Here is a 27,523-nt window from a genome sequence, read left to right on the forward strand (position 1 = left end):
TCTTTGGAAACAAGTCTGAAAACACTGTGTGAGCATGCTTACACAGACACACACTCACACACACGCTCACACTCACACACACACTCACACTCACACACACACTCACACTCACACACACATACACACACACACACACACACACACACACACATGCTCACACATTTCACACAGAAGTAGGGAGCACCTTCACTAAATATTCATCCTAGGATTAGGAACAGACATTCAGTTTCCCAAAGAGGCACAGTATAAAAAATATTCTGATCTGGTTCCAGGAATCATACACTTATGGAGAGTATTTAAATCATGATTTTCTAAGGAATATTCCAGAAATGATAACTATATTTAAAATAATGAATAGAATGATGGCATTCACCAAATAAGCTTGATTGGCTCATGCTTGCCCATGGGCTCCCTTTACATGGGGTTTAGTCTAAATGTATAAAAATACATAGATTCCCAATCCTTATCCCTTGAGATCATCCTAATTCTGTCCCAGTAAGTCTATGCCCTGGGTTTCTCTAGTTTTAGAAGCTTCAGGCTGATTTCAGTTCCAGGTATGAGAACCACTCACTTGAATCAACTCAAAGACCTTTCTGTTCCTAAGAGTCAATGAGTCAGCCAGGTGAGTAAGCTGTAACATCTTGTCACCCCACAGATATTGACATGCCTGGTATGGTTCCCTGGAAATAGGCATCTGACTTCATTAGGCCGCCTCTTAGATGTGCATCTGAAAGCTGCAAGCCAGGTATGAGAGGATACCCATCCAGTTTTATGTCAGTTCCTCAGTCAAGAGTATACTGTTTACTGGGATCCCCTGCACAAACTTCAGAGATTTTCTCAGGATCCTTGTGTGAATCTGATGAGTTCAGATGTCAGTCACCATCCATGCTCTGTGTTTCTCCAGTCCCCGGAGCTAAGCCAATCACCTAGAGGCATCAGCTCATGGTAGAAGATTCTATCTCTTGCTCCTAGGTTCTTTCCTTATTGAAACCTCAAACCCCATTTCGTCTAGACCCATGATCTGAACTTTCCTCTTTGCAAAATGTCCAGAACCAAGAAGCAACATTGAAACTTTGTCACCTGGGTGTGTGTAAGGACTTGGGGTAAGTACAACTACAGGATGGACAATCACCCTGTAATCTTCTTTAGCACGCCACATCAATAGGAGCCAATAATTCTTTCTGCAGCTTTTCTCTGATAGCACCTAACACCACTGTAATCTGACAAACACTTGTGTACTTTCTTACCCAATAAGTCTCCTCCAGAAAACTACTGTTATGAGGACAGAGACTTGGACTTGCCTTGTTCACTCACATCCCCAGCACCTAGCAAAAAGCCTGGCACACAGTGCTGAGGGAAGTTTCACTCAATAATAAAGGACAAGAGGAGAGTGAAAAAGTTGGCTAAAAGCTCAACATTCAGAAAACGAAGATCATGGCATCTGGTCCATCACTTCATGGGAAATAGATGGGGAAACAGTGTCAGACTTTATCTTTTTGGGCTCCAAGATCACTGCAGATGGTGACTGCAGCCATGAAATTAAAAGACGCTTACTCCTTGGAAGGAAAGTTATGAGCAACCTAGATAGCATATTCAGAAGCAGAGACATTACTTTGCCAACAAAGGTCTTTCTAGTCAAGGCTATGGTTTTCCAGTAGTCATGTATGGATGTGAGTGTTGGACTGTGAGGAAAGCTGAGCACCGAAGAATTGATGCTTTTGAACTGTGGTGTTGGAGAAGACTCATGAGAGTCCCTTGGACTGCAAGGAGATCCAATCAGTCCATCCTAAAGGAGATCAGTCCTGGGTGTTCTTTGGAAGGAATGATGCTAAAGGTGAAACTCCAGTACTTTGGCCACCTCATGCAAAGCGTTGACTCATTGGAAAAGACTCTGATGCTGGGAGGGATTGGGGGCAGGAGGAGAAGGGGACGACAGAGGATGAGATGGCTGGATGGCATCCCCAACTCGATGGATGTGAGTTTGGGTGAACTCCGGGAGTTGGTGATGGACAGGGAGGCCTGGCGTGCTGTGATTCATGGGGTCACAAAAAGTAAGACACGACTGAGCGACTGAACTGAACTGAACTGAACTGAACTGAATGGGTCTTCTTCTGGTTGCACGGGATGCTAGTTTCCTGCCCTGCAAGATAATCACGATGGTGTAATCACTGACCTAAAGCCAGACATTCTGGAATGTGAAGTCAAGTGGGCCTTAGAAAGCCTCACTACAAACAAAGCTAGTGGAGGCGATGGAATTCCAGTTGAGCTATTTCAAATCCTGAAAGATGACGCTATGAAAGTGCTGCACTCAATATGCCAGCAAATTTGGAAAACTCAGCAGTGGCCACAGGACTGGAAAAGGTCAGTTTTCTTTCCAATCCCAAAGAAAGGCAATGGCAAACAATGCTCAAACTACCGCACAATTGCACTCATCTCACACACTAGTAAAGTAATGCTTAAAATTCTCCAAGCCAGGCTTCAGCAATACATGAACCGTGAACTTCCTGATGTTCAAGCTGGTTTTAGAAAAGGCAGAGGAACCAGAGATCAAATTGCCAACATCTGGTGGATCATGGAAAAAGCAAGAGAGTTCCAGAAAAACATCTATTTCTGCTTTATTGACTATGCCAAAGCCTTTGACTGTGTGGATCACAATAAATTGTGGACAATTCTGCAAGAGATGGGAATACCAGACAACCTGACCTGCCTTTGAGAAACCTGTATGCAGGCTAGGAAGCAACAGTTAGAACTGGACATGGAACAACAGACTGGTTCCAAATAGGAAAAGGAGTTTGTCAAGGCTGTATATTGTCACCCTGCTTATTTAACTTATATGCAGAGTACATCATGAGAAACGCAGGGCTGGAAGAAGCACAAGCTGGAATCAAGATTGCTGGGAAAAATATCAACAACCACAGATACGCAGATGACACCACCCTTATGGCAGAAAGTGAAGAGGAACTCAAAAGCCTCTTGATGAAAGTGAAAGTGGAGACTAAAAAAATTGGCTTAAAGCTCAACATTCAGAAAACGAAGATCATGGCATCTGGTCCCATCACTTCATGGGAAATAGATGGGGAAACAGTGGAAACATTGTCAGACTTTATCTTTTTGGGCTCCAAGATCACTGCAGATGGTGACTGCAGTCATGAAATTAAAAGACGCTTACTCCTTGGAAGGAAAGTTATGACCAACCTAGATAGCATATTAAAAAGCAGAGACATTACTTTGCCCACAAAGGTCCGTCTAGTCAAGGCTATGGTTTTTCCAGTGGTCCTGTATGGATGTGAGTGTTGGACTGTGAAAAAAGCTGAGCGCCAAAGAATTGATGCTTTTGAACTGTGGTGTTGGAGAAGACTCATGAGAGTCCCTTGGACTGCAAGAAGATCCAACCAGTCCATTCTTAAGGAGATCAGTCCTGGGTGTACTTTGGAAGGAATGATGCTAAAGGTGAAACTCCAATACTTTGGCCACCTCATGCGAAGAATTGACTCATTGGAAAAGACTCTGATGCTGGGAGGGATTGGGGGCAGGAGGAGAAGGGGACGACAGAGGATGAGATGGCTGGATGGCATCCCCGACTCGATGGATGTGAGTCTGAGTGAACTCCGGGAGTTGATGATGGACAGGGAGGCCTGGTATGCTGCGATTCATGGGGTCGCAAAGAGTCGGACACGACTGAGCGACTGATCTGATCTGATCTGATCTGAGTGGGAAAAAAAAAAGTACAGAGAGGTCTAGTAAGTTTCTTGAAACTGCACAGCTAAAAAGTAGCTGAGCCAGAACCCAAATCGTCCACACTGTTAACCTGAACTCTTCATCTCTAGGCTACAGTGCCTAGCAAGTTCATATCTTGCAAGTCTTATCAATGCATTCCTTTTAAGGAAGGAACCACTTTCTTCCTTTTTCTACCCTCTCAAGGAAAACTGTGTTTAGAATGTTCTGATAATCCTATTACAATATAAAAACCTCAGAGAAATGTGAAAACATTGAGTTCTAATAGCACTGCAGGTGCTGTGTGTATTCTGATTTTACTAAAGTAAAAAATTGGATTGCAAAAGAAAATCAAGTAGTAAGAGAGATAACATCAGGCACCAGATCTGGCTCTCCCTGATGACATTCTTACTCATGGGTATGGTAGCCAAGAAGAAACAAATTTTAAAAATGCCCAAATCATCACCCCAAAAGTAGATGATATGTAAGCACTAAAAATTATTTTATTCTGCTCTGGGGCCCACTTTATACTCCACTCTTCATTTCTCCAGCTCCTTATGAGCCTGTGCTGCAGAAGCTCTCTATCCCCAAGTGGAAGTGCTCATTTCCCCACTTATCTGAGGGGGCAACAGGTCAAGATAACACGATGTACTGAGAAATGACTGGGTCCTTCCAGGGTTTACATGTCCTTAGAGTAATAGGTCCAGAGGACCCCTGACTCCTGCCTGGAGACTTCCGTTCCCCACCAGACGGAAGTTCCATGAAGACAGAAGAGCATTTACCCTCCTCGCTGTCATAGCCCCAGCGCTTAGCTCAGAGCCCCTCCTGTCAGGTGTTCTCAATAAATACCCCACGGACGTAAAACCTGCTTGCAGCCAGTGGTGCAACTGGAAGCAGTTTTGTCCCCGAGGGACACTGGACAGTGTCTGGAGAAGTTTTTGTCATTATACCTCATGAGGAAGGGGTGGAGAGGACCGATACAACGGGCTACCTGGTGGAGGTCAGGGATGCTGGTAAAACCCTAGGATGGACAGGACAGCTTCCATAACAATCTCCCAAAGTATCAACCCTGCTGAGGTTGAGAAACTCTGTTCTAATACACTGTAGCCCTTCGATTAATTAAAAAAAAACAAAACTGAGAACTGAAGAGATGATATTTGTGACTCAATCTTGCCCCTCAGAATGGTGGCAGAGTCAGACCTAGGGCCTGACTCCCAGTCCAGGCTCCTTTCCTCACTTATTACTACTCCAAAAATCAGGACAAGCCTCTTCACAGCTCTCGTGCGGTTTCTCAGGCCAAACAAGCTCATGCTAAAAAGAGAATGCTATTTTCACTTAAAAAAAAAAAAAAAAAACTACATATCTTAGTGTATATAAATAAGGCAAATGTTGCATATATATGTAGACTTGACTGCCTTTTCCTTCTTTAGTTTTCTCCAGACTGTTGAGACACTGCTTTTTTATCATTCATTTTTCTAAAGATGGGTTTATATCTAGTTGTGTGCTGTGCTAAATCACTTCAGTTGTCTGACTCTTTGTGACCCCATGGACCATAGCTCACCAGGCTCCTCTGTCCATGGGATTCTCCAGGCAAGAATACCGGAGTGGGTTGCCATTTCCTCCTCCAGGGGATCTTCCTGATCCAGGGATCAAACTTGTGTCTCTTCTGTCTCCTGTATTGGCAGGTCGGTTCTTTACCACTAGCACCACCTGGGAAGCCCAGTGGTTGGTTTAAGGGTGATAAATAAGGACAAGAAGGCGACTCTTGAGCTCTCTTTCTTCATTCTATCTTTAAAGGGAGTCATCTGAAACAAACAAGGAAAAGTTAAATCTGCTAAATTTGAACAGTAGGTGCATTAACAACTTTTGTATTTTTCTAACTCTAAGCAACATGACCTGAACGCAAGCATTTCCTCAAGTCGCTGACCATCCCCTAGATGACCATGTTGCTACAAGTCCTCTCTTTGATAAGGAAGATTAATATCACCTTCTTTAGATAACATTTTCCAAAGCACTTATCCTTGCAATCCTAATACATGCACTTTGTTGATGTCTAAATTGGTCTTTAATATAAAACTATATTCCTGTGTATGGTGAAGGGGTAGGCTTCCTCTAATGCAGTTCCGATTATCTCACTTCTAACGAGTGAGTTCGCTTGGCTAAGAGGAAGAGAGCGGGCTGCGCTGGTGAACTCTAAAGACTTCTGACCCCTTTTTACATTCCTCCAGGCTCTAGTCTGACAAATTCTCAAATTTACTGTAGGATAAGGCACTAGGAGAAGAAAATAAAAGAGAACCACTGGTGTAAGACACATGGATTGGTGTTCGGCTGACTACCCGAAAAAAAACCAAGACTAACAAGATTAAAATAACTTCAACACTTCATGTGAAAGAGGCACGGATGAGCACTCATTAAGGCAGCACAGAAAAGAACATAGCAGTTTTTGGTACAAGCAGCCTGGTCTTGGGAGCCTTGACCTTGCATAGGAGGAAAGAAAGAAAACAGGTGGGAGCAAGTCAAGCCTGTCCCATCAGTGTGGAGAACGGACTTCTGCTTTTGATAACAGAGTCTCTCTTCCCTGACCCCAAGGCCCATAGCAAACACACTCAGGAGCATGCATCAATCCATCCATCCATCACTCTGCACCATGTCCTGTGTGTGGCCTAACAGATCGTAAGATGATTAAACCATCACTGTTGCTCTCAAGTGCCTGGAAGTCTGGCTCAAAAGACTGATAGAAAACAAGAAAGATTAAGGCAATATAACCTGGTAAATGAAACAAAGATAATCGAAACCTAGATTTTGTACTTCAGGTCTAAGCAGGGGGCCAGAGCAGAAAAGATGGCTCAGTTTAATACAGTTCTTAAGAGCCAGGGTGGAAATTCAAAGTGCCATTGGCATTAGCAAGCAGAGTCGGGGATGCCTTCTCAAAGCTAAAATTTCACAAGGATCTCACCAGGCTGAAAGATCAGGCAGGGAATTCCAGGCCAATGGAAAAACATGCCAGAAAGCTTACTGGTGGGAAAGCCCAAGAAATAGCTTCAGTTCAGTTCAGTCACTCAGTCGTGTCTGACACTTTGCAACCCCATGGACTGCAGCATGCCAGGCTTCCCTGTCCATCACCAATTCCCAGGGTTTACTCAAACTCATGTCCATTGAGTCAGTGATACCATCCAACCATCTCATCCTCTGTCATCCCCTTCTCCTCCTGCCTTCCATCTTGCTCAGCATCAGAGTCTTTTCAAATGAGTCAGTTTTTTTGCATCAGGTGGCCAAAGTATTGGAGCTTCAGCATCAGTCCATCCAATGAATATTCAGGACCGATAACCTTTACGATGGACTGGCTGGATCTCCTTGCAGTCCAAGGGACTCTCAAGAGTCTTCTCCAACACCACAGTTTAAAAGCATCAATTCTTCAGCACTCAGCTTTCTTTATAGTCCAACTCTCACATCCATATGTGACTACTGGAAAAACCATAGCTTTGTCTAGCTGGACCTTTGTTGGCAAAGTAATGTCTCTGCTTTTTAATATGCTGTCTAGGTTTGTCATAACTTTCCTTCCAAGGACCAAACGTTTTTTAATTTCATGGCTGCAGTCACCATCTGCGGTGATTCTGGAACCCCCAAAAGTAAAGTCTGTCACTGTTTCCACTGCTTCTTTTAGAAAAGGCAAATATACTTATGGATATGTACTTATGGACTTGTAAATCCATAAGTCATGTGGAGTCAAAGAAAGGCTTTTAACCATGGAAATTACACAAAACAGATTACAGTGGAATCCTCAAGGAACTGTGCAGAGGAGTTGGAGAAGTAAGCCCAGAGGCAGGAGAACTGTTAGAAGACCCAAGACCAGGTCGTAGATGAGGCCCTCGATTAAGGCAGTGTCTTTAGGGACAGAGAAGGGATAATGGATTTGGTAGATATTTTGGACAAATAGCTAAATCAAGATGTACCACATTCTTGAGTAAATATTTGAACTTGACGCTGTGCTACAACTGGGGTCCCAAAAATTAAAGGAAATGACAGGTACTAATATCTCCCAGCACAAGTGTAGGAGAGCTACCATGAAGAAGAGTCACTTTATTCAGGCATTTGTGCTCTGCAAAGATGCCAGGACAAAACTAAATACTTTATTTCACTATGTATTTACGAAGTACTTCACTCACCCCAAATTTTCATTTGGGATGTATTACACTCCCTACATACAGAATCTCATTCGCTATCTTAAAAAAGGTTTTAAAAAGAAGTTTTATTATTTTACATATTTTTAGACAATAAAGCCAAGTTTTATGTTTTAAGTACCTTGACCAAGGTCACAGTTAATAAACTGGTGGCTTACACATATCTGGGAACAAAGCAAGAAAATATTTCAACAATATTACGTTGAATTTAAAAAAGTCTGTATCCCAGAAGTTTATGTGGCCAAGTCTCTGACCATTAAATAAATACCCAGAGGAGACAGTTTCTTTCAAACATTGCTGGTGGAAATGAAAATTGGTGTGCTCCATCTGGAAGGGAATTTGGAGATACTTAACAAAATTTCATATGCACCAATGTTTTGACTCAGCAATTTCACTTCTAGTAATTTATCCAACAGCTACACCTTCAAAAATATGAAAATAAATATGAACATTTTTTGTTGTAGTATTGCTTTCATATGCAAAATACTGGAAACAACCGAAATGTCCATAAATTGAAGAGTTATTGAATAAACTATAGTCCATCCATACACTGGATGCTAGGTAGCCCTTAAAAAAGAGAGGTGTGTGTGTGTGTGGGGGGGCAATTTCCCCGAATTGGTATGGAATGACTTTAATGATCTGATTTTTAAGTGAAAAAGAGCTGTCTAAACTGTTTTCTGTAGAGTATGTTATAGCAAGAATCCTGTTAGGTCATTTAGCCAGACGCCCCCCTTCCCCTAATGTTTTCTTAACCACTGCCTTGTTCTTTGGCTACAAATTCCCATTGGCCCAGGCTGTACACAGAGTTGAGCCCAATCTCATGACTCCACTGTAAAATCCCACTACAATGGTCCCTCCACCTACCATGATGGTCCTGAACAAAGTCTGCCTTACCATCTGTAACACACATCATTGAGTATTTTTTCTTTAACATTAGCAAATTTGTTTGTGATGCAAGGGTGTGAGTTAGAAATTCGGAAACTAGTTTACATGTATACTTGGATTATAGTAAGTGACTATGAGGTAAAAAATGAGGGCCAAGTTTCTCCCAGTCAGAGAAAGGAGCTATAAATAAGGAAAGAAAGTGACAATAAACCCAGTGATGTGGCACTGGGATTAGAACTATCAGTATGAGCTCATAGTTTTAATATGTGTGTGCATAGATAGACACAGAAATGAACATATATATGCATATCTTACATTAATAATACATACTTTTTAAAGCTATCTTTCCTGAGAAATCTGAGAAGCAATAACATCTCAGCAGCAAAAACATAGGATATCTAGTGGACATCTTTCAGTTTCTAAGTATATTTGATAAAAGGAAATAGAGATCCTTGAAGATGTAGGAAATTAGAGGACAGGAGCATTAAAAATCACATGTATAAAATGAGCCTGGACTATTTATGGCACCAAAAATTAAGAAGGAAATATTCAATAAATGATGTGAACATGTTAAGAAAGACACATGGACTAAATTGAATAAGCTCCCACTGACTAAATCTGGGACAGTTTGAGCAACAACATAAATAAAAGTAGTAACAATTATAGGCTAAAATTGTAGGCTAAAATAAATATCTATGAATCCACACTAATACAAAAAATAAATGAATAATAAATAAGTGGAGATGAAGGACTTGCTCTTCCTTACAGTACAATTCAATTAACAATTTTATAAGGAATGATGAAAATTAAAAATGACCACTAGTAAACATCACAGTGAATATTGTTGCAGAAAAGTAATCACTGAAGGATGCTAAAGTTAATGGGCAAAAGTGAGATGAGAAACAGGGTACTTGAATAGTCTCAAAGTACCTCCCCACAAGATATTTATTCATGACAAATGCGAAAACACATTTACAGTGGATAATTCTATCATTCAGCACCTTAACCAAGTGATCAAAATCGATATCATTAGTGGCACAAACTGCACTCATGCACCTTCTGAAATGACGCACAGACAAGGATAAAGGTCATAACATCACTTCAGTAGTGATCTTGCCAAAAATGCTTTATCCCTTCTAATCAGACAAATCCAGGCTGAGGGGCACTTGATAAGATAACTACTAGGTTGTTGTTGTTTAGTTGCTAAGTCGTGTCCAACTCTGCAACCTCATGGACTGTAGCCCATCAGGCTCCTCTGTCCATGGGTTTCCCCAGGCAAGAATACTGGAGGGGGTTGCCATGTCCCTCTTCAGGGGATCTTTCCAACCCAGGGATCAAAGCCATATCTTATGCATTGGCAGGTGGATTCTTTACCACTGAGCCAGCAGGGAAGCCCAATAACTACCTGGTAGTACTCCTCAAAAATGTCAAAGCCATCAAAAAGAAGGAAAGAAAAAAAGGTAAAAGGAAGGACAGAAGAGGGAAGGAAGGAAAGGGAGGGAAAAAAAAAAAAGGGAATGAAAGACCAAGGATTTCACAGAGAGACTAAAAAAGACAGATAACCAAGTTAAAGAAGGAGTCTAGACCGGATCCTGGACTGGGAAAAAGACGGATCCAGTCCAGTGGAATAACTGGTAAAATTCAAATATGGTCTATAATAACTAGTACATCAATGTTAATTTCCTGATTTTAATCACTGTAATGTGTAAAATACCCACATTAGGAGAAGCTGGTTGAAGGTACATGGGAATTTTGTGCTATTTTTCAAGTTTCCATAAGTGGAAACGGTCTTATTTTTGTTGTTTAGTCACTAAATTGTGTCTGACTCTTTCAGATCCCATGGACTATAGCCTAACAAGGTCATTTGTCCATGGAATTTCCCAGGCAAGAATACTGCAGTGGGTTGCCATTTCCTTCTCCAGGGATCCTCCTGACCCAGGGATCAAATCCACGTCTCCTACGTTGGAAGGCAGGTTCTTTACCACTAAACTAACCAGGGAAGCCCATGTTACTACCATACCGTCTTGATTATTATGGTTTTGTAGTAAGTTCTGAAATTGAGAAGTCTGAGCCCTCTTACTTTGTTCTTTTTTTTTTTTTTTTAGATTGTTTGGCTACCCTGGGTCCTTTATAATTCCATATGAATGTTAGGATCAGCTTGTCAATTTCTGCAAAGAAGTTAGGGTTTTGATAGGCATTATCTTGAGTCTGCAGATCAATTTGCTGTCATGTGAATAATACACAGTTTTGTGCTCCATCAATTTATGATGTATTTTCATTTATTTAGTAGGTCTTCTTTCATATCCTTAAAACTTTCCTATGGTTTTATACTTTTTACTTATTAAAACTCTTCCCTCTATGATCAACTGGTTTTGAACTTTAAACTCATTTAACATGGGTCTGCTTCTTTACTCTAATTATACTCCATGACTCATGTCTATTTTGAGTCTACTCATGTCTACTCAAAATGCATGGATGCTGCTCTATTTCACTTATAACAGCTTTGCAGGACCCTTTGACATCAGATAAGGGAAGTCTTTCTATACTTCCAATAATTTGCTTTTCTCAAAATCTTTTGTCCTCACTCATTCTCCCATATGAATGTCAAAATTATCTTAAGTTCTGAAAAAAAAAGAATTCTACAGCAATCTGAATTGGAAATAACTGTTTCAGTTCATTTAATGGAATAGGGTCCATTATAGCACTGAAAGAACCTTTATGTGTTCAACTTTTATGTTATTTATGTTTCAAGAAAGTGTTATATTTTCTTTATGGGTCCTGTGAGGGTTAATTTTATGCATCACTTCTCACCCATACCTGATCAGGTGACATTTTAATGAGAGTTTAGACTTGGAATCAATGTTGGAATGGCTTAAGACATCTAGGGATATTGAGATTACTGTATTTTAATAGCACATGAGGATGGACATGAATTGGGGGAACGAAAGGCAGAATGCTATAGACCAAACTGTCTTCCCTCAAAATGTATATTCTGAAGCCCTAAGCACCAGTGTGACTCTATTTGGAGATAGGCTCTATAGGGAGGTTAGTGGTTAAATGAGGCCAAAGGCTGGGGCCTTAATCCAATAGGAAATGTCCTTCTAAGAAGAGGAAGAGACATCAGAACACTCTCATTCTGTGTGTACACAGAGAAGAGGTTATGTGAGGATGTAGACAGAGGAGCCTGGGGGGCTACAGTCCTGTCCATGGGGTTGCAGAGGAGTCGGACATCATTCAGTGACTTCACAACAACAATACTAGAAGGCGGCTGTGTACATGCCAGTAAGAGAAGTCTGATCGAAACCAACCCTGACAACACCTAGATTTTGGACTTAAATCTTTAGAACTGTGAAAAAATATAAATGTCTGCTGTTTAAGGCACCCAGTGTGTTTTTCTGTTACAGTGCCCTGCAGACTATTTGGGCTTACTAGGAACAGAGGAGCCTGGTGGGCTGCCATCTATGGGGTCGCACAGAGTCGGACACGACTGAAGCGACTTAGCAGCAGCAGCAGCAGGTAGCGCTAGCAGTAAAGAACCCACCTGCCAAGGCAGGTGACACAAGAGATGCTGATTCAATTCCTGGGCTGGGAAGATCCCCTGGAGGTGGGCATGGCAAGCTACTTCAGTATTCTTGACTGCAGAATCCCAAAGAGAGAGGAGCCTGTCGGGCTATATAGTCTATAGGGATACAAAGAGTTGTACATGACTGAAGTGACTTAGCACATATGCACACAGACCATTACTAATACAGGGTCTACACATTTCATAAAAAATTCTATTGGATATTTTTTACTATATTGTTCAAGGTGGTATCCGGAATACAGCTTCTGAGATGTTACTGCAAGTATTGCTAGTGTTCCTCAGTTCCATTTCTTGAAGTCTGCTCTTATTGCTATTTATTGCCTCACATCAGTTTATTTTGTAGCTTCTGTCACTTAGCTGATGCATTCAAAGGGATCCAACCCTGGTTTACCTTCATATTGGAAGACAAGACTTACAAATGCTATCCTTGAGGTCAGAAACATACATTTATTTCAGAGACTAATTAGATTTTCCCCCAAATTAAAAAAAGAAGTATTAGAAATGTTTATTATATATTAGTCTCAAATCAAATTGAAAAAAAAAATGGAGCTTCAAATCAAAGTTACAATAGTGTTAGCTTTCCTTTTTTTTAAACTTTTATACTCATCTTTCAGTGTCATATCTTTTTGTCTAGACAGTGTGTTGAAAAGCAGAGATGTTACTCTGTCGACAAAGGTCTGTAGAACCTTCCCAATGGTCACATATGGTTGTGAGAGCTAGACTGTAAAGAAGGCAGAGTGACAAAGCATTGATGCCCTTAAACAGTGGTGCTGGAGAAGACTCCTGGGAGTCCTGTGGACAGCCAAGAGATCAAACTAGTCAATCTTAAAGGAAATCAACCCTGAATACTCATTGGAAGGACTGATACTGAAGCTCCAGTATTTTGGTCACCTGATGCAAATAGCTAACTCTTTGGAAAGGTCCCTGAAGCTGGGAAAGATTGAGGGCAGAAGGAGAAGAGGGCGTCAGAGGATGAGATGGCTGGGTGGCATCACTGACACAATGGATACGAACTTGGGCAAACTTCAGGAGATGGTGAGGGACAGGGAGGCCTGGCATGCTGCCATCCATGGGGTCACAAAGGGTCGGATACACCGCCGTGACTGAACAACAACAACATAGCTAATGAACAACGTGATAATTTCAGGTGACAAAGAAGGAACTCAGCCATACATACACGTGTATCCATTCTCCCCCAAACTCCTCTCCCAGCTAGGCTGCCACATATCATTGAGTGGAATTCCTTGTGCTATACAGTAGGTCCTTGCTGGTTATCCATTTTAATTAGAGCAGTGTAGCGATAGTTTTTGGAGAAGGCAATGGCACCCCACTCCAGTACTCTTGCCTGGAAAATCCCATTTCTTGCCTGGAAAAAACTCCACCAGACGGAGGAGTCTGGTGGGCTGCAGTCCATGGGGTCGTGAAGAGTCGGACGCTACTGAGCAACTTCCCTTTCACTTTTCACTTTCATGCATTGGAGAAGGAAATGGCAATCCACTCCAGTGTTCTTGCCTGGAGAATCCAGGGACGGGGGAGCCTGGTGCACTGCCGTCTATGGGGTCACACAGAGTCGGACACGACTGAAGTGACTTAGCAGTAGCAGCAGCAGCACTACCTTTTCTAATCATCCATTTATCTCCTTTTACCAGAGATCTTCATCTCTTCATAAGGCTTGGAGTTACTGTTGAGGATCTTTCATTCCAACCTGAAGGACTCCCTGCTCAGGAAGGTCGGGTGGTGGAGAATTCTCGCACCTCTCATGAACTGGGAATGCCTTAATCACTGTTTCATTTTCGAAGGACAGTTTTGCTAAACATAGGATTCTTGGTTAACAGCTTCTTTCCTTCAACGTTTCAAAGACACTGACCCATGTCATCTGACTTCTGAGGCTCCCGATGAGAAATCTGCTCTTGATCCTCCTGGAAAATCTTCTCTCAGCTTCATAAACATTAATAATGTGCTTTACTAGTGTCTCACACAATAGAACATTTTCCTGTAGTTTCAAGTCAGTTAAATCATCACTTTGCGACCAGAGTTTAAGGAAAAGAATTGAATATTACAAGTGTAGACATAATGAGGTCTTTTAAATTATTATTAATTTTTCAAACAAGAAATGAAAAAGTTGCTGGGGCTTCCTACAGATTTTAATTTCTAACAAAGTGAATACCAGTCTCTAATATATTTAAAGAAAAATCTCTTGGGGACCTTTTTGCTAAGTGTAAAGAGGCCTTGAAGCTGAAAAGGGAGAAAACCACTGGGTTTATCCCCAGCCACGACTGGTCCATTTCTTGCTCTGACCTCACAGGGCATCACTATGATGAAACTCACAAAAACCCTTTATAAGACCCTGGCTGGGTGCAGGTTTTTGTCCACAGAGCCCAGGAAGCTGATTTTGGTGACCTGACGGCTGGACCTACAGTTAGCGAGATTTTTTCCGTGTTTTTATAGTGTTGCTGATTTTTTTCCTTTTTCTCATTTTTATTTTTCTCTTTTTCATTTGTCTTTTTCTCATTTTTTAAATTTTTCTTATCATTTTTTCTTTCATTTTTAGTTTCTCATTTTTTTGTTTCTTTTTTTTCCCATTTTTTCCCCTTAGTTCTTTTTCTCATTTTATCTTATTATTTTTTTTTTAGTTAGTGTTGCCAGTACTAGTATAGAGAGTATCATTGATATAGTTAGCATAGTTGGTATAGCTAGTGGTTTGTTAGCATAGATAGTACAGTTAGTGTTAGCACTGTTAGTATCCTTGCTACACTTAGCATAAGTTAGTATAGTTAATAGTTACTGACATAGTTAGTGTTAGCACTGTTAGTATAGTTATTAGCATTAGGATAGTTTATAGCACTGTTAGCATACACGGTATTGTTAGAACAGTTAGCATTCTTAGTGAGGGCTTAGCGGTAGTGAGTATAGTTAGTGGTAGAGTTAGTATAGTTAGGTAATTAGTATAGCTTAGTGGTAGTTAGTGTAGTTAGGGATCCAGGACCTCATGGCCATCTCTGTTAACAACAGTGTTCATATTGAGAATTATGATATCCTTCAAACAATTGGTGAAGGCCAATTCGCCAAAGTGAAGTTGGCCCGGCATGTTCTGACCAAGGAGGTGGTAGCCATTAAGGTCATTCAAAAGACCAATCAGAGCTCCTCCGGCCTCAAGGAATGGAATCAAGAGATTAATAGCCTAAAAACAGTAAGCCACGCAAATATTGTAAAACTACTGGAAGTTATTGATACGGAGGAGGCTCTATTTATAGTAATGGAGTACGTCAGTGGAGGAGACTTGTTCACCTACTTGGAGGCCAAAGGCCGCTTGACGGAGGGGGAGGCCCGAGGCCTGTTCCGCCAGCTGGTCTCGGCTCTGCAGCACTGCCACCAGCGGGGCGTGGTGCACCGGGATTTGAAGCTGGGCAACCTCCTCCTCGACGCCAACAACAACGTCAAGATCTCTGACTTCGGCCTTAGCAACCAGTGGCACCCAGGAAAGAAGCTAGACACTTTCTGCGGCAGCCCTGCGTACATGGCCCCAGAACTCTTCCTGAGGATGCCTTACACAGGCCCAGAGGTGGATGTGTGGAGCCTCGGCGTCATCCTGTACACGATGGTAACTGGATCCCTCCCCTTCAGGGGACAAGATTTCTGGGAGCTGCAGCAGCGTGTGCTTAGGGGGCAGTACCATGTGCCCAAATCTCTATCCAATGAGATAACAGACCTTTTAGACAGAATGCTAACGCTCAGTCCAACCAACAGAGGTACTTTAGATGATGTTTGGCAGCATCCATGGGTGAACATGGGCCAGGAAGAGCCACTCCCACCAGCCTGTGAAGAGCACCCTGGGATGACAGGAGAGTTGATACTGGGCTGGTGCAGGGACCAAATCCAGGGCTTAGACACAAGCAGTATCAGTGACATGAATGTACCCAAGGTGAGGGTACGCACCATCATTGTGAGGCCGGCTGTTTCCTCCGACCTCAGCAGCCAAGAACATATGCCTCCCGCCACCCCTGAGGAGTCCGTGCTTATTCCCGACTGGCTTTGGGAGACCATTCAGCAGGAGAACCAGGAGTCAACGGAGAAGACCAGAGAGCCTGCCACTCCCCCACCCTGCCCGGAAGCGAGGACCGTCACCCCCAGCCCAGCCCCCTCCACCTACAACACCAGAGATGCCAGCAGCCCCCGAGCCACGGATCACGCCAGTGACCGGCATGACACGTGTGGGACCAGGCTCACCTGCGACACCTGTGGCAGAAGTGACAGCAGCCACACCCATGATACCAGTGTTACTCGTGGCACCAGAGACGCCTGTGACACCATCAGCACCTGCGACACCATCAGCACCTGTGACAGCTGCGATACCAGAGGTACCAGCCTCACCTGTGATGCCTGCAGCACCTGTGACACCAGCCTCACCTGTGATCCCAGCCTCATCTATGACGCCCTAAGCACCCAGGACACCACTGGGGCCTGCAACCTATACGACAACCATGGCACCTGTGATACCTGTGACACCAGTGTCACCAGTGACAGCTGCCTCACCAGGGACACCAGAGGCACCCGTGACACCAGTGGTGACCACGCCACCCATGATACTCATGCCACCGTTACCCATGACACCAGGGGCACCCGTGACACAGATGGCACTCACGGCACCTGTGACACCTGCAACACCAATGGCACCCATGACATCGGCGGTAAAGTCCCAGAAGGAACCCACTGCCTCCCGGATGTGCCTGATGCGGGAAGCTCCACCCTTGTTGGGCAGCCCGAGAATATGTCCCCAGTCACTCCCTCTGGCCTCACCCAGAAAAAGAAGGGGGTGGCTGGGAGAATCTGGAGATGTCTATCTAAATATCTTTGTTGTGGGCTGCCCAGCATGAGGACTAATAATAAAGTTATACCAGACAAAGATAGTGGATGACCTGCAAAGCTCCCTGGGACCTGGTCATGTTCCCACCTGGAGGACGGGATTCAAATCCAGTACCTCTACCGCCTTCAGGAAAGCCTCCTATCCAAAACCCTGGCCAGCTCAGACGATGCTCTGGAGTGGTCTGGGTGACCAGAAGAGGCACCACCCTGGCCTGGCTGCCTCTCCTCCTCTGCTGGGTGAAACTTCAGAGACTGGACTGTCCCCTGGGGCATGTCCCCCACCCCCCACACTTCTGTCTTTCATGTTGGTGGGGGAGGGGATAGTTATTGCCAACTCCTTGGTTCTTCTCTTGGTTTAGTCTTAATAAACTTTATGCTCCAGAAAGATGTATTGCACTGCTCTGCGTTCTCTCTGGTTAGAGAAGTGTGTAGTCATGTAGTACTTAGAGTTAATGACCAAAGAATTAGTGCAATCATTCCCAAGAGCAAATATTGCTGCCCTGCACTGCAGTGCAGACATGCAAAAAGAGTGTATTATCCCCCTGCACTGACATTACCTAATATTTTCAGAAGGGGCAAAGGAAACTTTGGGTCCCTGCGCCAGGGCTAATAGGACCGGGACGTCTAGGATAGGATAATAAGTCCTGTGAACCAGCCAGTGTGTGGTGTGGTCAGGTCCCTGTGCGGATGACTTTCCTGAATATCCTGCAGGAGCTGGGCTCTCTCCTTCCCCTATGGGGAGGGACCCTGATGCGTGGCGTTTTTAAAATTTTTTGGATGTGGATCATTTTTACAGACTATTGAATTAAATAAAATGACGGGTAGAGGAGAGGAATTTTGGCAGTCCTTGCACTAGGCAGAAGGAAGAGAGATGAATAGTCTGTGCCCTCTGGGTTTGCTCACGCATGTTCTGCATGCTTATGCATGCAGATCTCCATGTTCTGTTTTACCTCTACCTTAAGAAGCTCTTTGTGCCAGTTATTAAAATTGTTATACTTTAATTGTTATTAAATTATTATTCAAGTAATAAATATTTATTACTTAAAATTACTTAAAATTACTTAAAAAATAAATTATTTAATTGCCATTAAAATTATACGTCCTGGGGTCTAATCTAGAACACTTTAAAATCTGATTCTGCCATCTACTTAGCAGCATAACCATGAAAGACTTGTTTATCCCTTCAGCTACACAAAAAAGTGAAGATAGTATTTACTCTGAAGTGTCAAGTGAAAGTGAAAGTGTGAAAGTGAAAGTCGCTCAGTTGTGTCCAACTGAGTCGTGTCCATGAAACACTCTAGGCCAGAATACTGGAGTAGGTTGCTGTTGCCTTCCCCAGTTGGGATTTTCCCAACCCAGGGACTGAACCCAGGTCTCCTGCATTGCAGGCGGATTCTTTACCAGCTGAGCCATAAGGGAAGCCCAAAATGTCAAGGTGAAGTTAAACAAGGCAGGTAAGGTAAGCTTAAGACAGTGCAGTATAATAAATCATTGCTATGAGTATTGTACTTTTTCTAGCATTTGTTTATCAATGGAGACACCATTGCTTAGGGCTGGATGATTCTGCTCTATGCAAATCTTTCTAGAGTGTTTCTGCCCACTAAATACCAGTAACGTACCCCAAGTCATTGGAACAAACCAAACTGTCCCCAGATATGTTCAAACATGGAGAACAAACTATTATGCCTCCTGGTTGAGAACTTAGATAGCAAACTTCTTAAGGACTGATTAATTTTCGTGTTCTCAGTCTAATACTGTGATGAACACAAAACTCAATAAACACCCTCAACAGAAACAAGTAGAGAATGAATAAAACAATATGATTTTATACATATGCTTGAAATGCCTCCATATAGATTTATAACTTTTGTTTGTATATGGTTCTACTAAATGTCTAGGATTCCTCATTAAATTGCAGGTAGTTCCGAGGGGAAATACTCTCAGCTGTTACGAACTAACGTCAAGGTGGGTGGATGCCAGCTGTGACAAAAGCCCTGCAGGAGTAGTTCACGGGACAGGAAACATGGAGAGACAGTAGTGTTCAATATAAATTCAAAACTGAGAAGCTTTGTATGGTCTCTAATTGTCTCTCTGCAAAAACCTGTGCGTTAAAATAACATGTGTGACAATGGGAGCCCAATGGGAGACACATCTCTTACCTCCATTTTATTCTAAAAGAAATGGAAACCCAAGGTCCTTTTCCATCTATCATCATTTTTTCCTCTTTCTTTCTTACAGAATTACACCACATCCCATATTTCTCTTTTCTCGGTAATCATTCTTCCTGAGACACTAATCTGAAATTCTTTATTTAATACCAGTTTTTATTTAATTAGTCAAATTCTTTTCATAATTCCTTGAGAACTCATTCCCCAGGAATGAATGCTCAATGTTTTTGCCCTCAACTCTCTAAAAGCCAGTGGACTTCTGAGCACTTTGGTTTTCTTTCCAGCTCTCTCAAAGCACTTTATTCTCAAGAACATATCCATTCTCATAGCCTCAACAATGACAACTTATCTTTATTTGAGTACTTACTATCAGAAACCCCAAACTCACAAAGGTTAATTCTGTAAAAAAGATTCACTACACAACTGACAATTTATAACAGTTAGTCTACTTTTAAGATCCCTCCCCACTTAACACACAGATCTGCTAATGTACTGAGACAACTGAGGCAGCATACACTGCTGAGCACATGCATACATCTATTAGCACCACGAAATATAAGAGCAAATCCATTTCAGAAAAGAATTGTACATCTTGTAAAAGATGCAGGATTTCATGATAGCAAAGCACAGTTCAGACACTTAGAAAGGCACTCATATGGAAGAGTTACTTCAGTGAACAAATGAAGATAAATTTACAGGGATGATGACACGACAGATACTTCAAAGACTTCACACTGATTTGAGTATCAAAAAATTAAGAAAGATTCTTAGAAAAAACTGATGAACCCTCACAAATGTTTTACACATTTTTTCCTCTTTATAACTGTGTCAAAACAGTAAACCTGGAGAGCTTGAATAGCGAAACACTCTTGAAAAAGAAGAACAAGGTTAAAGGTATCACACTTTCTGATTTCAAGCTTCTTGCAAAGCTTCCATGGTGGCTCAGACAGTAAAGAACGTGCCTGAAATGCAGGAGACCATGGTTCAATCCCTTGGTCTACAAGATCCCCTAGAGAACGGAATGGCTGCCCACTCCAGTATTCTTGCCTGGGAAATCCCATGGACACAGGAGCCTGGAGGGCCAAAGCCTATTGACGGAAAAGAGTCAGACACAACTGAGTGACTACCATGCTTTCACACTGTAATCAAGTGTGGTATTTTCATAAATGCAGACAGAACAATGGAATAGAATAGAGAGCCAAGGATAAGGATAGCCAAGACCATTCCACAGAAAAAAAAGACAGCATTTTCAACAAACGGTTGTGGGAAAACTAGATATCCACATGCAAAAGAACAAGTTGTTTCATTACCTTACACCATATAAAAAATTAACTGAAGATGGATCAAAGACCTAAATGCAAAACCTAAATCTATGAGTCTTAAAATACAGAAGAAAAGCTTCAGGACATATTTCACTGTAAATTCTTAGAAATTTGGGGGAATTTTTTTTTTTTTTTTTTTTACTCCACCTTCTTGGGATCCCTGGCTGGCTTTGAAAATTAAATTGATCAAGATAGAGTAATAGGAGAAAACATATAAATTTATTTAATGTAAGTCTTAAGAAACATTAGGGTCTTCATAAGAAAATCAAGATCTGAAGAAAGAGTGAAATCTGAGTATTTTCACACTAGATTTGATCAAGAGTGGATACTCATGGAGAAATATAACAGGCCAAGGAGTATGAGGTGAGTGTAGTACACTGGGGAAGATTTAGCAAGGCCTATTTGGAGTGTTTCTGGCATCCTTTTCTCTTTGGAGATGAGGATGCACCTTTGCTTCTATAGGGAAAGCATTTCTCACTTAAGAGTATTATGACCTACTTCAGGGGTGAAAGGTGAGCAGAGGGTCAAAGCAGCATCTGCTGTTTTCTCAAATTTTCAACGTAAAATATAAAATATGCCAAGGTGCCATCTTTTAGTGTAGCATGGTCTGAACTTCATATGATACGACACCAAAAGCACAGACAAACAAAGTTAAAAGAAATAAACTGGACTACACCACAATGTACAACTTTCGTCCATCAAGGACATAATCAATAGAGTACAAAGACAACCATGCAATGGAAGGAAAATTTGCAAACCATATATCTGACAACGAGTTAAAATCCAGAATATACAGAAAACTGTAAGATTCCACAACAACAGAAACAAAACAACCTGATTCAAAAATGAGCAAAGAACAGTTTTCCAAATAAGACATACGAATGGCCAAAAGCACATGAAAAGATGTACATCTCTAGTCATTAGGGAAATGCAAATCGAAAACACGGTGTGATATGCAGCTCATACCCATTAAGCTGGCTATTATAAAAAGACATATAAAAAGGGAACAACTGTTGACAAGGCTGTAAAAAACTTGGAATCTTTGTGCGCTATTTTATATTTATTTATTTACGACTGCACTGAGTCTTCATTGTGGCTGAGTTGGGCTTAGTTGCCCTGCAGTAGGTGCAATCTTCCCAGACCAGGGATCGAACCCTTGTCCCCTGAATTGGCAGGCAGATTCTTAACCACTAGACCACCAGGGAGGTGCCTTTTGGACTATTAATAGGATGAAAAATAGTGCAGTCACAATGGAAGAGCATTGCAGTTCCTCAAAATATTAAAAATTAAATTGCTGATTGGTTCACCAATTACATTTGAGTATACTCTCAGAAGACTTGAAAGCATGGTCATGAAGAGATATTTGTAAACCCATGTTCCTAACAGCACTACTCACAAAAGCCCAAAGGTGGAAGCAACTCAAATGTCCACTGATTATATGAATGGATAAACAAAATGTGATGCATGCATACAAAAGAATAGTATTCAGCCATAGAAAAGAAAATTCTGACATGTGCTATAACCTGCATAAACCTAAAAGACATTATACTAAAATAATCCAGTAACAAAAAGACAAATACTGTGTGACTGATTACACTTACAGCAAGTATCTAGGTACTCAGACTCCGAGAACAGAAAATATCACACAGTGGGGACGTCCCTAGCAGTTCAGTGGTTACGACTCTGCACGCACACCACAGAGAGCCCAGGCTCCAACCCTGCTCAGGGAACTAAGACCCCACATGTCTTGTAGTATGGTCAAAAGTGAGGGGAAAAAAAGAAAGAAAAGAAAACGTCACAATGGTAGTTTCTAGGTGCTAAGGGCAAGGAGACATGGAGAGCTGTTGTTTAAGGGTTATGGAGTTTGAGTTTTGCAAGACTGAAACTTCCTGGGTATGGTTTGCACAACGATGTGAATGCACTTAACACCACTGAACTGCACCCTTGAAAATGACTGAGATGGTATTAAGACATTTATATTATGTGTCTTTCACCACAATTTTAAAAAATATCAAGACAGCTCAAGGGAAACAATGATAAAAATCTAAAAGGATCTTGCATTCAGATAAGTTACCAAAAGTCTTCGAAGTTTTATCCATGCTGAAGAGTCCAAGACTGACTTTTTCACTATGTGTGAGATTGTGCATAAAAGACCAACAAATCTCAAATCAACATACCAATGATTTCTTTAAATAAAAACACCAGGTGATGACAAAAAGACTAGAAAATAAGTCTGCATTTATACAGTTTTTTAGAAAGTAAGATGGAGTGTAGATTTTCAGAGACTAGTGCACAGATTCACTGGATATATGGAAACAGTGACAAGAAGAAATTAATTCTTTGTTCATTCTAAGGATTAGTGGCCAGTTGGAATTGGAATACAAATTGTTTTAAATGTAAGATACAAGTAACTGTAATCACTTTTTTCCTTTAAAATTTTTCCACTATTTCCTGATATACAGTGGTGCTCTGTATGAAACTATTTAAATGATCTTTTTACTATATATCTCTGGATAATAAAGACCTCCTTCAGTTCCGTCCTCCATGCAGATGACTTTCAACTCTATGTTTGGGCCAGAGCAATCAAAGATTTCCAAATGCCCCTGGACATTTTTACTTAAAAATGTTTCTCTATTAATTCAAATTCAACATAAAAATGTCAAACCTATCATTGCCCTTCTAAATATTACTTTCCCATTTCTCAAAGTTATCATACATGCCACACTAACTTAAATGAAAATACTGGTGTCATTCTGTCTTCTTCCATTTGCTCATGTGTCATTTAATGTGTCCAAGCCCTGCTGACTTCTCTTTTGAAGGCTATCTTGCATCTGAACTCCCTTTGTCCTTCCCTCGTTTCTCTCATTCTGACCCTTACCACTCGGGCCTAGGTGAGCACAACAAACTTCTCTTTTGCCTCCTCACTCCTTCTATTTTTTCCTGTTCTAATTCTACCCAAATTCATCCCTGTTAACCTTTTGTGTTGCTCTTGTTGTTTATGTGGGTGCTTTGATTTTGTTTTTTGGCAGTGCCACACAGCATGTGGGATCTTAGTTCCCTGACCAGTGATCATACACACACCCTTTCAATAGGAAGCTCAGACTCTTAACCACTGGACTACCAGTTAAGCCCGCAATCCTGTTAATCCCTTAATGCAGCTATGCTTCATCCAAAACACTATATCTTTTCTTCCACAAACATGATTTTTTTTCCTATCTCTTGGCTTTTATATCATTATCTTCTCCATGTTTTCTAACTCTCTAAATCCCATTCAGATCCCAATGCTGCCTTTCTTGATGAGCTCAAGACTAAGTGCTCTCTCCCCAGGAACACATTTTTGCCTGTATTACTCAGAAGGCAATATTCTATGCATGTAAAACCAGAAGTAAGAGACCAGGATACTTCTTAATTATATAATCATGACTTATGTGCGGTGTGTATGACAACCAATAGTTGCTATTTACTGAATACACAATATGTTAAGCACTTTCTATTTACTAATAATACCGACCATTTGTTGAGTTTTTCTTATGTGCTTGATCCTAAACACATTACATGAATGAGTCCACATAAAAGTTCTGTAGGCAGGATTATTCACCCATTCCAGTGCTTCTTGGTTCGCTGATTCCTAGAATGTTTTCATTCACTCTTGCCATCTCCTGTTTGACCACTTCCAATTTGCCTTGATTCATGGACCTCACATTCCAGGTTCTTATGCCATTATGTCTACTACCGTGGGCAGGAATCCCTTAGAAGAAATGGAGTAGCCATCATGGTCAACAAAAGAGTCCGAAATGCAGTACTTGGATGCAATCTCAAAAACGACAGAATGTTCTCTGTTCATTTCCAAGGCAAACCATTCAATATCACAGCAATCTAACTCTATGCCCCAACCAGTAATGCTGAAGAAGCTGAAGTTGTGAAGACCTGTGAAGACCTACAAGACCTTTTAGAACTTAAACCCAAAAAAGATGTCCTTTTCATTATAGGGGACTGGAATGCAAAAGTAGGAAGTCAAGAAACACCTGGGGTAACAGGCAAATTTGGCCTTGGAATACGGAATGAAGCAGGGCAAAGACTAATAGAGTTTTGCCAAGAGAACGCACTGGTCATAACAAACACCCTCTTCCAACAACATAAGAGAAGATTCTACACATGGGCATCACCAGATGGTCAACACCAAAATCAGATTGATTATATTCTTTGCAGCCAAAGATGGAGAAGCTCTATACAGTCAGCAAAAACAAGACCGGGAGCTGACTGCGGCTCAGCTCATAAACTCCTTATTGCCAAATTCAGAATTAAATTAAAGAAAGTAGGGAAAACCACTAGACCATTCAGGTATGACCTAAATCAAATCCCTTATGATTATACAGGATCATATAGAAGTGAGAAATAAGATTTAAGGGACTAGATCTGATAGAGTGCCTGATGAACTATGGACAGAGGTTCATGACATTGTACAGGAGACAGGGATTAAGACCATCCCCATGGAAAAGAAATGCAGAAAAGCAAAATGGCTGTCTGGGGAGACCTTAAATAGCTGTGCAAAGAAGAGAAGTGAAAAGTAAAGGAGAAAAAGAAAGATATTTCCATTTGAATGCAGAGTTCCAAAGAACAGCAAGGAAAGATAAGAAAGCCTTCCTCAGTTATCAACGCATAGAAATAGAGGAAAACAACAGAATGGGAAAGACTAGAGATCTCTTCAAGAAACTTAGAGATACCAAGGGAACATTTCATGCAAAGATGGGCTCGATAAAGGACAAAATGGCCAAACAGAAGCAGAAGATATTAAGAAGACGTGGCAAGAATACACAGTAGAACTGTACAAAAAAGACCTTCACAACCCAGATAATCATGATGGTGTGATCACTGACCTAGAGCCAGATATCCTGGAAGGTGAAGTCAAGTGGGCCTTAGAAAGCATCACTACAAACAAAACTAGTGGAGGTGATGGCATTCCGGTTGAGCTATTTCAAATCCTGAAAGATGATGCTGTGAAAGTGTTGCACTCAATATGCTAGCAAATTTGAACAACTCAGCAGTGGCCACAGGACTGGAAAAGGTCAGTTTTCATTCCAATCCCAGAGAAAGGCAATGCCAAACAATGGTCAAACTACCGCACAATTACACTCATCTCACAGGCTAGTAAAGTAATGCTCAAAATTCTCCAAGCCAGGCTTCAGCAATATGTGAACCGGGAACTTCCAGATGTTCAAGCTGGTTTTAGAAAAGGCAGAGGAACCAGAGATCAAATTGCCAACATCCACTGGATCATCAAAAAAGCAAGAGAGTTCCAGAAAAACATCTATTTCTGCTTTATTGACTATGCCAAAGCCTTTGACTGTGTGGATCACAATCAACTGTGGAAAATTCTGAAAGAGATGGGAATACCAGACCCCCTGACCTGTCTCTTGAGAAACCAGTATGCAGGTCAGGAAGCAAAAGTTAGAACTGGACATGGAACAACAGACTGGTTCCAAATAGGAAAAGGAGTACATCAAGGCTGTATATTGTCACCCTGCTTATTTAACTTATATGCAGAGTATATCATGAGAAATGCTGGGCTGGAAGAAGCACAAGCTGGAATCAAGATTCCCGGGAGAAATATCAACCTCACATATGCAGATGATACCACCCTTATGGCAGAAAGTGAAGAGGAACTAAAAAGCTTCTTGATGAAACTGAAAGAGGAGACCGAAATAGTTGGCTTAAAGCTCAACATTAAGAAAACTAAGATCATGGCACCTGGTCCCATCACTTCATGGGAAATAGATGGGGAAACAGTGGAAACAGTGGCTGACTTTATTACTGGGGGCTCCAAAATCACTGCAGATGGTGATTGCAGCCATGAAATTAAAAGACGCTTACTCCTTGGAAGGAAAGTTATGACCAACCTAGATAGCATATTGAAAAGCAGAGACGTTACTTTGCCAACAAAGTTCTGTCTAGTCAAGGCTATGGTTTGTCCTGTGGTCATGTATGGATGTGAGAGTTGGACTGTGAAGAAAGCTGAGTGCTGAAGAATTGATGCTTTTGAACTGTGGTGTTGGAGAAGATGCTTGAGAGTCCCTTGGACTGCAAGAAGAACCATCCAGTCCATTCTAAAGGAGACCAGTCCTGGGTGTTCATTGGAAGGACTGATGTTGAAGCTGAAACTCCAATACTTTGGCCACCTCAGGCAAAGAGTTGACTCATTGGAAAAGACCCTGATGCTGGGAAGGGTTGAGGGCAGGAGGAGTAGGGGACAACAGAGGATGAGATGGCTGGATGGCATCGCCGACTCGATCGGCATGGGTTTAGGTAAACTCTGGGAGTTGGTGATGGACAGGGAGTCCTGGCGTGCTGCGATTCATGGGGTCGCAAAGTCGGACATGACTGAGCAACTGAACTGTAGTGAACTGAGGCAGGATTATTAGCCCATTTTTCCAGGCAAGGAAACTAAGGTAGAGAGAAAACATACAACTTAACAAAGAAAGTTGCTAGTAATAGTGGGAAGAGCTAGAATTCAAACCCAGGCAGTTCAGATGCTCAATCCACACTCTTGACCACTACCCTGTGTTAAATTATAATGTGTCATTTAATTGTACAGTAACCCACCAAGATATATATTGACTTACCCACTTTGAAGATTAACAAAATGAAATCCAAAGAAGACAGGAAATATCTTCAGCCACAGATATGATTAAGTGGTAATGCTCAACTTCACACCCAGGTCCATCAGACTCCATTAAACATTATTTTATATGCTTGTGCTCTTGAGATCAACACAAGTGTGTTCAAAGGCTGAAAGTGAAGTGAAAGTCA

The 27,523-nt window shown here is 41.6% G+C and overlaps 1 protein-coding gene and 1 long non-coding RNA gene across 2 annotated transcripts in view; one reads left to right on the plus strand and one right to left on the minus strand.

Moving 5' to 3' along the window:
* LOC113904107 overlaps nt 1-27,523 on the minus strand; it is a 95,330-nt gene that overhangs the window by 24,839 nt on the left and 42,968 nt on the right. The gene's annotated exons all lie outside the window — the stretch shown is intronic.
* Nucleotides 14,939-18,233, plus strand: LOC113904106 (serine/threonine-protein kinase MARK2-like). Its single transcript, XM_027560852.1, has one exon. It carries the CDS (start codon nt 15,353-15,355, stop codon nt 17,276-17,278), a length of 1,926 nt encoding a protein of 641 aa, XP_027416653.1. The 5' UTR covers nt 14,939-15,352; the 3' UTR covers nt 17,279-18,233.

Source organism: Bos indicus x Bos taurus, chromosome 14 (assembly GCF_003369695.1).
Source record: "Bos indicus x Bos taurus breed Angus x Brahman F1 hybrid chromosome 14, Bos_hybrid_MaternalHap_v2.0, whole genome shotgun sequence".
NCBI classification, from domain to species: Eukaryota; Metazoa; Chordata; class Mammalia; order Artiodactyla; family Bovidae; genus Bos; species Bos indicus x Bos taurus.

Excerpts from the sequence above, each read along its gene's own strand:
- LOC113904106 (XM_027560852.1), top strand. The coding sequence starts at position 15,353 with ATGGCCATCTCTGTTAACAACAGTGTTCATATTGAGAATTATGATATC.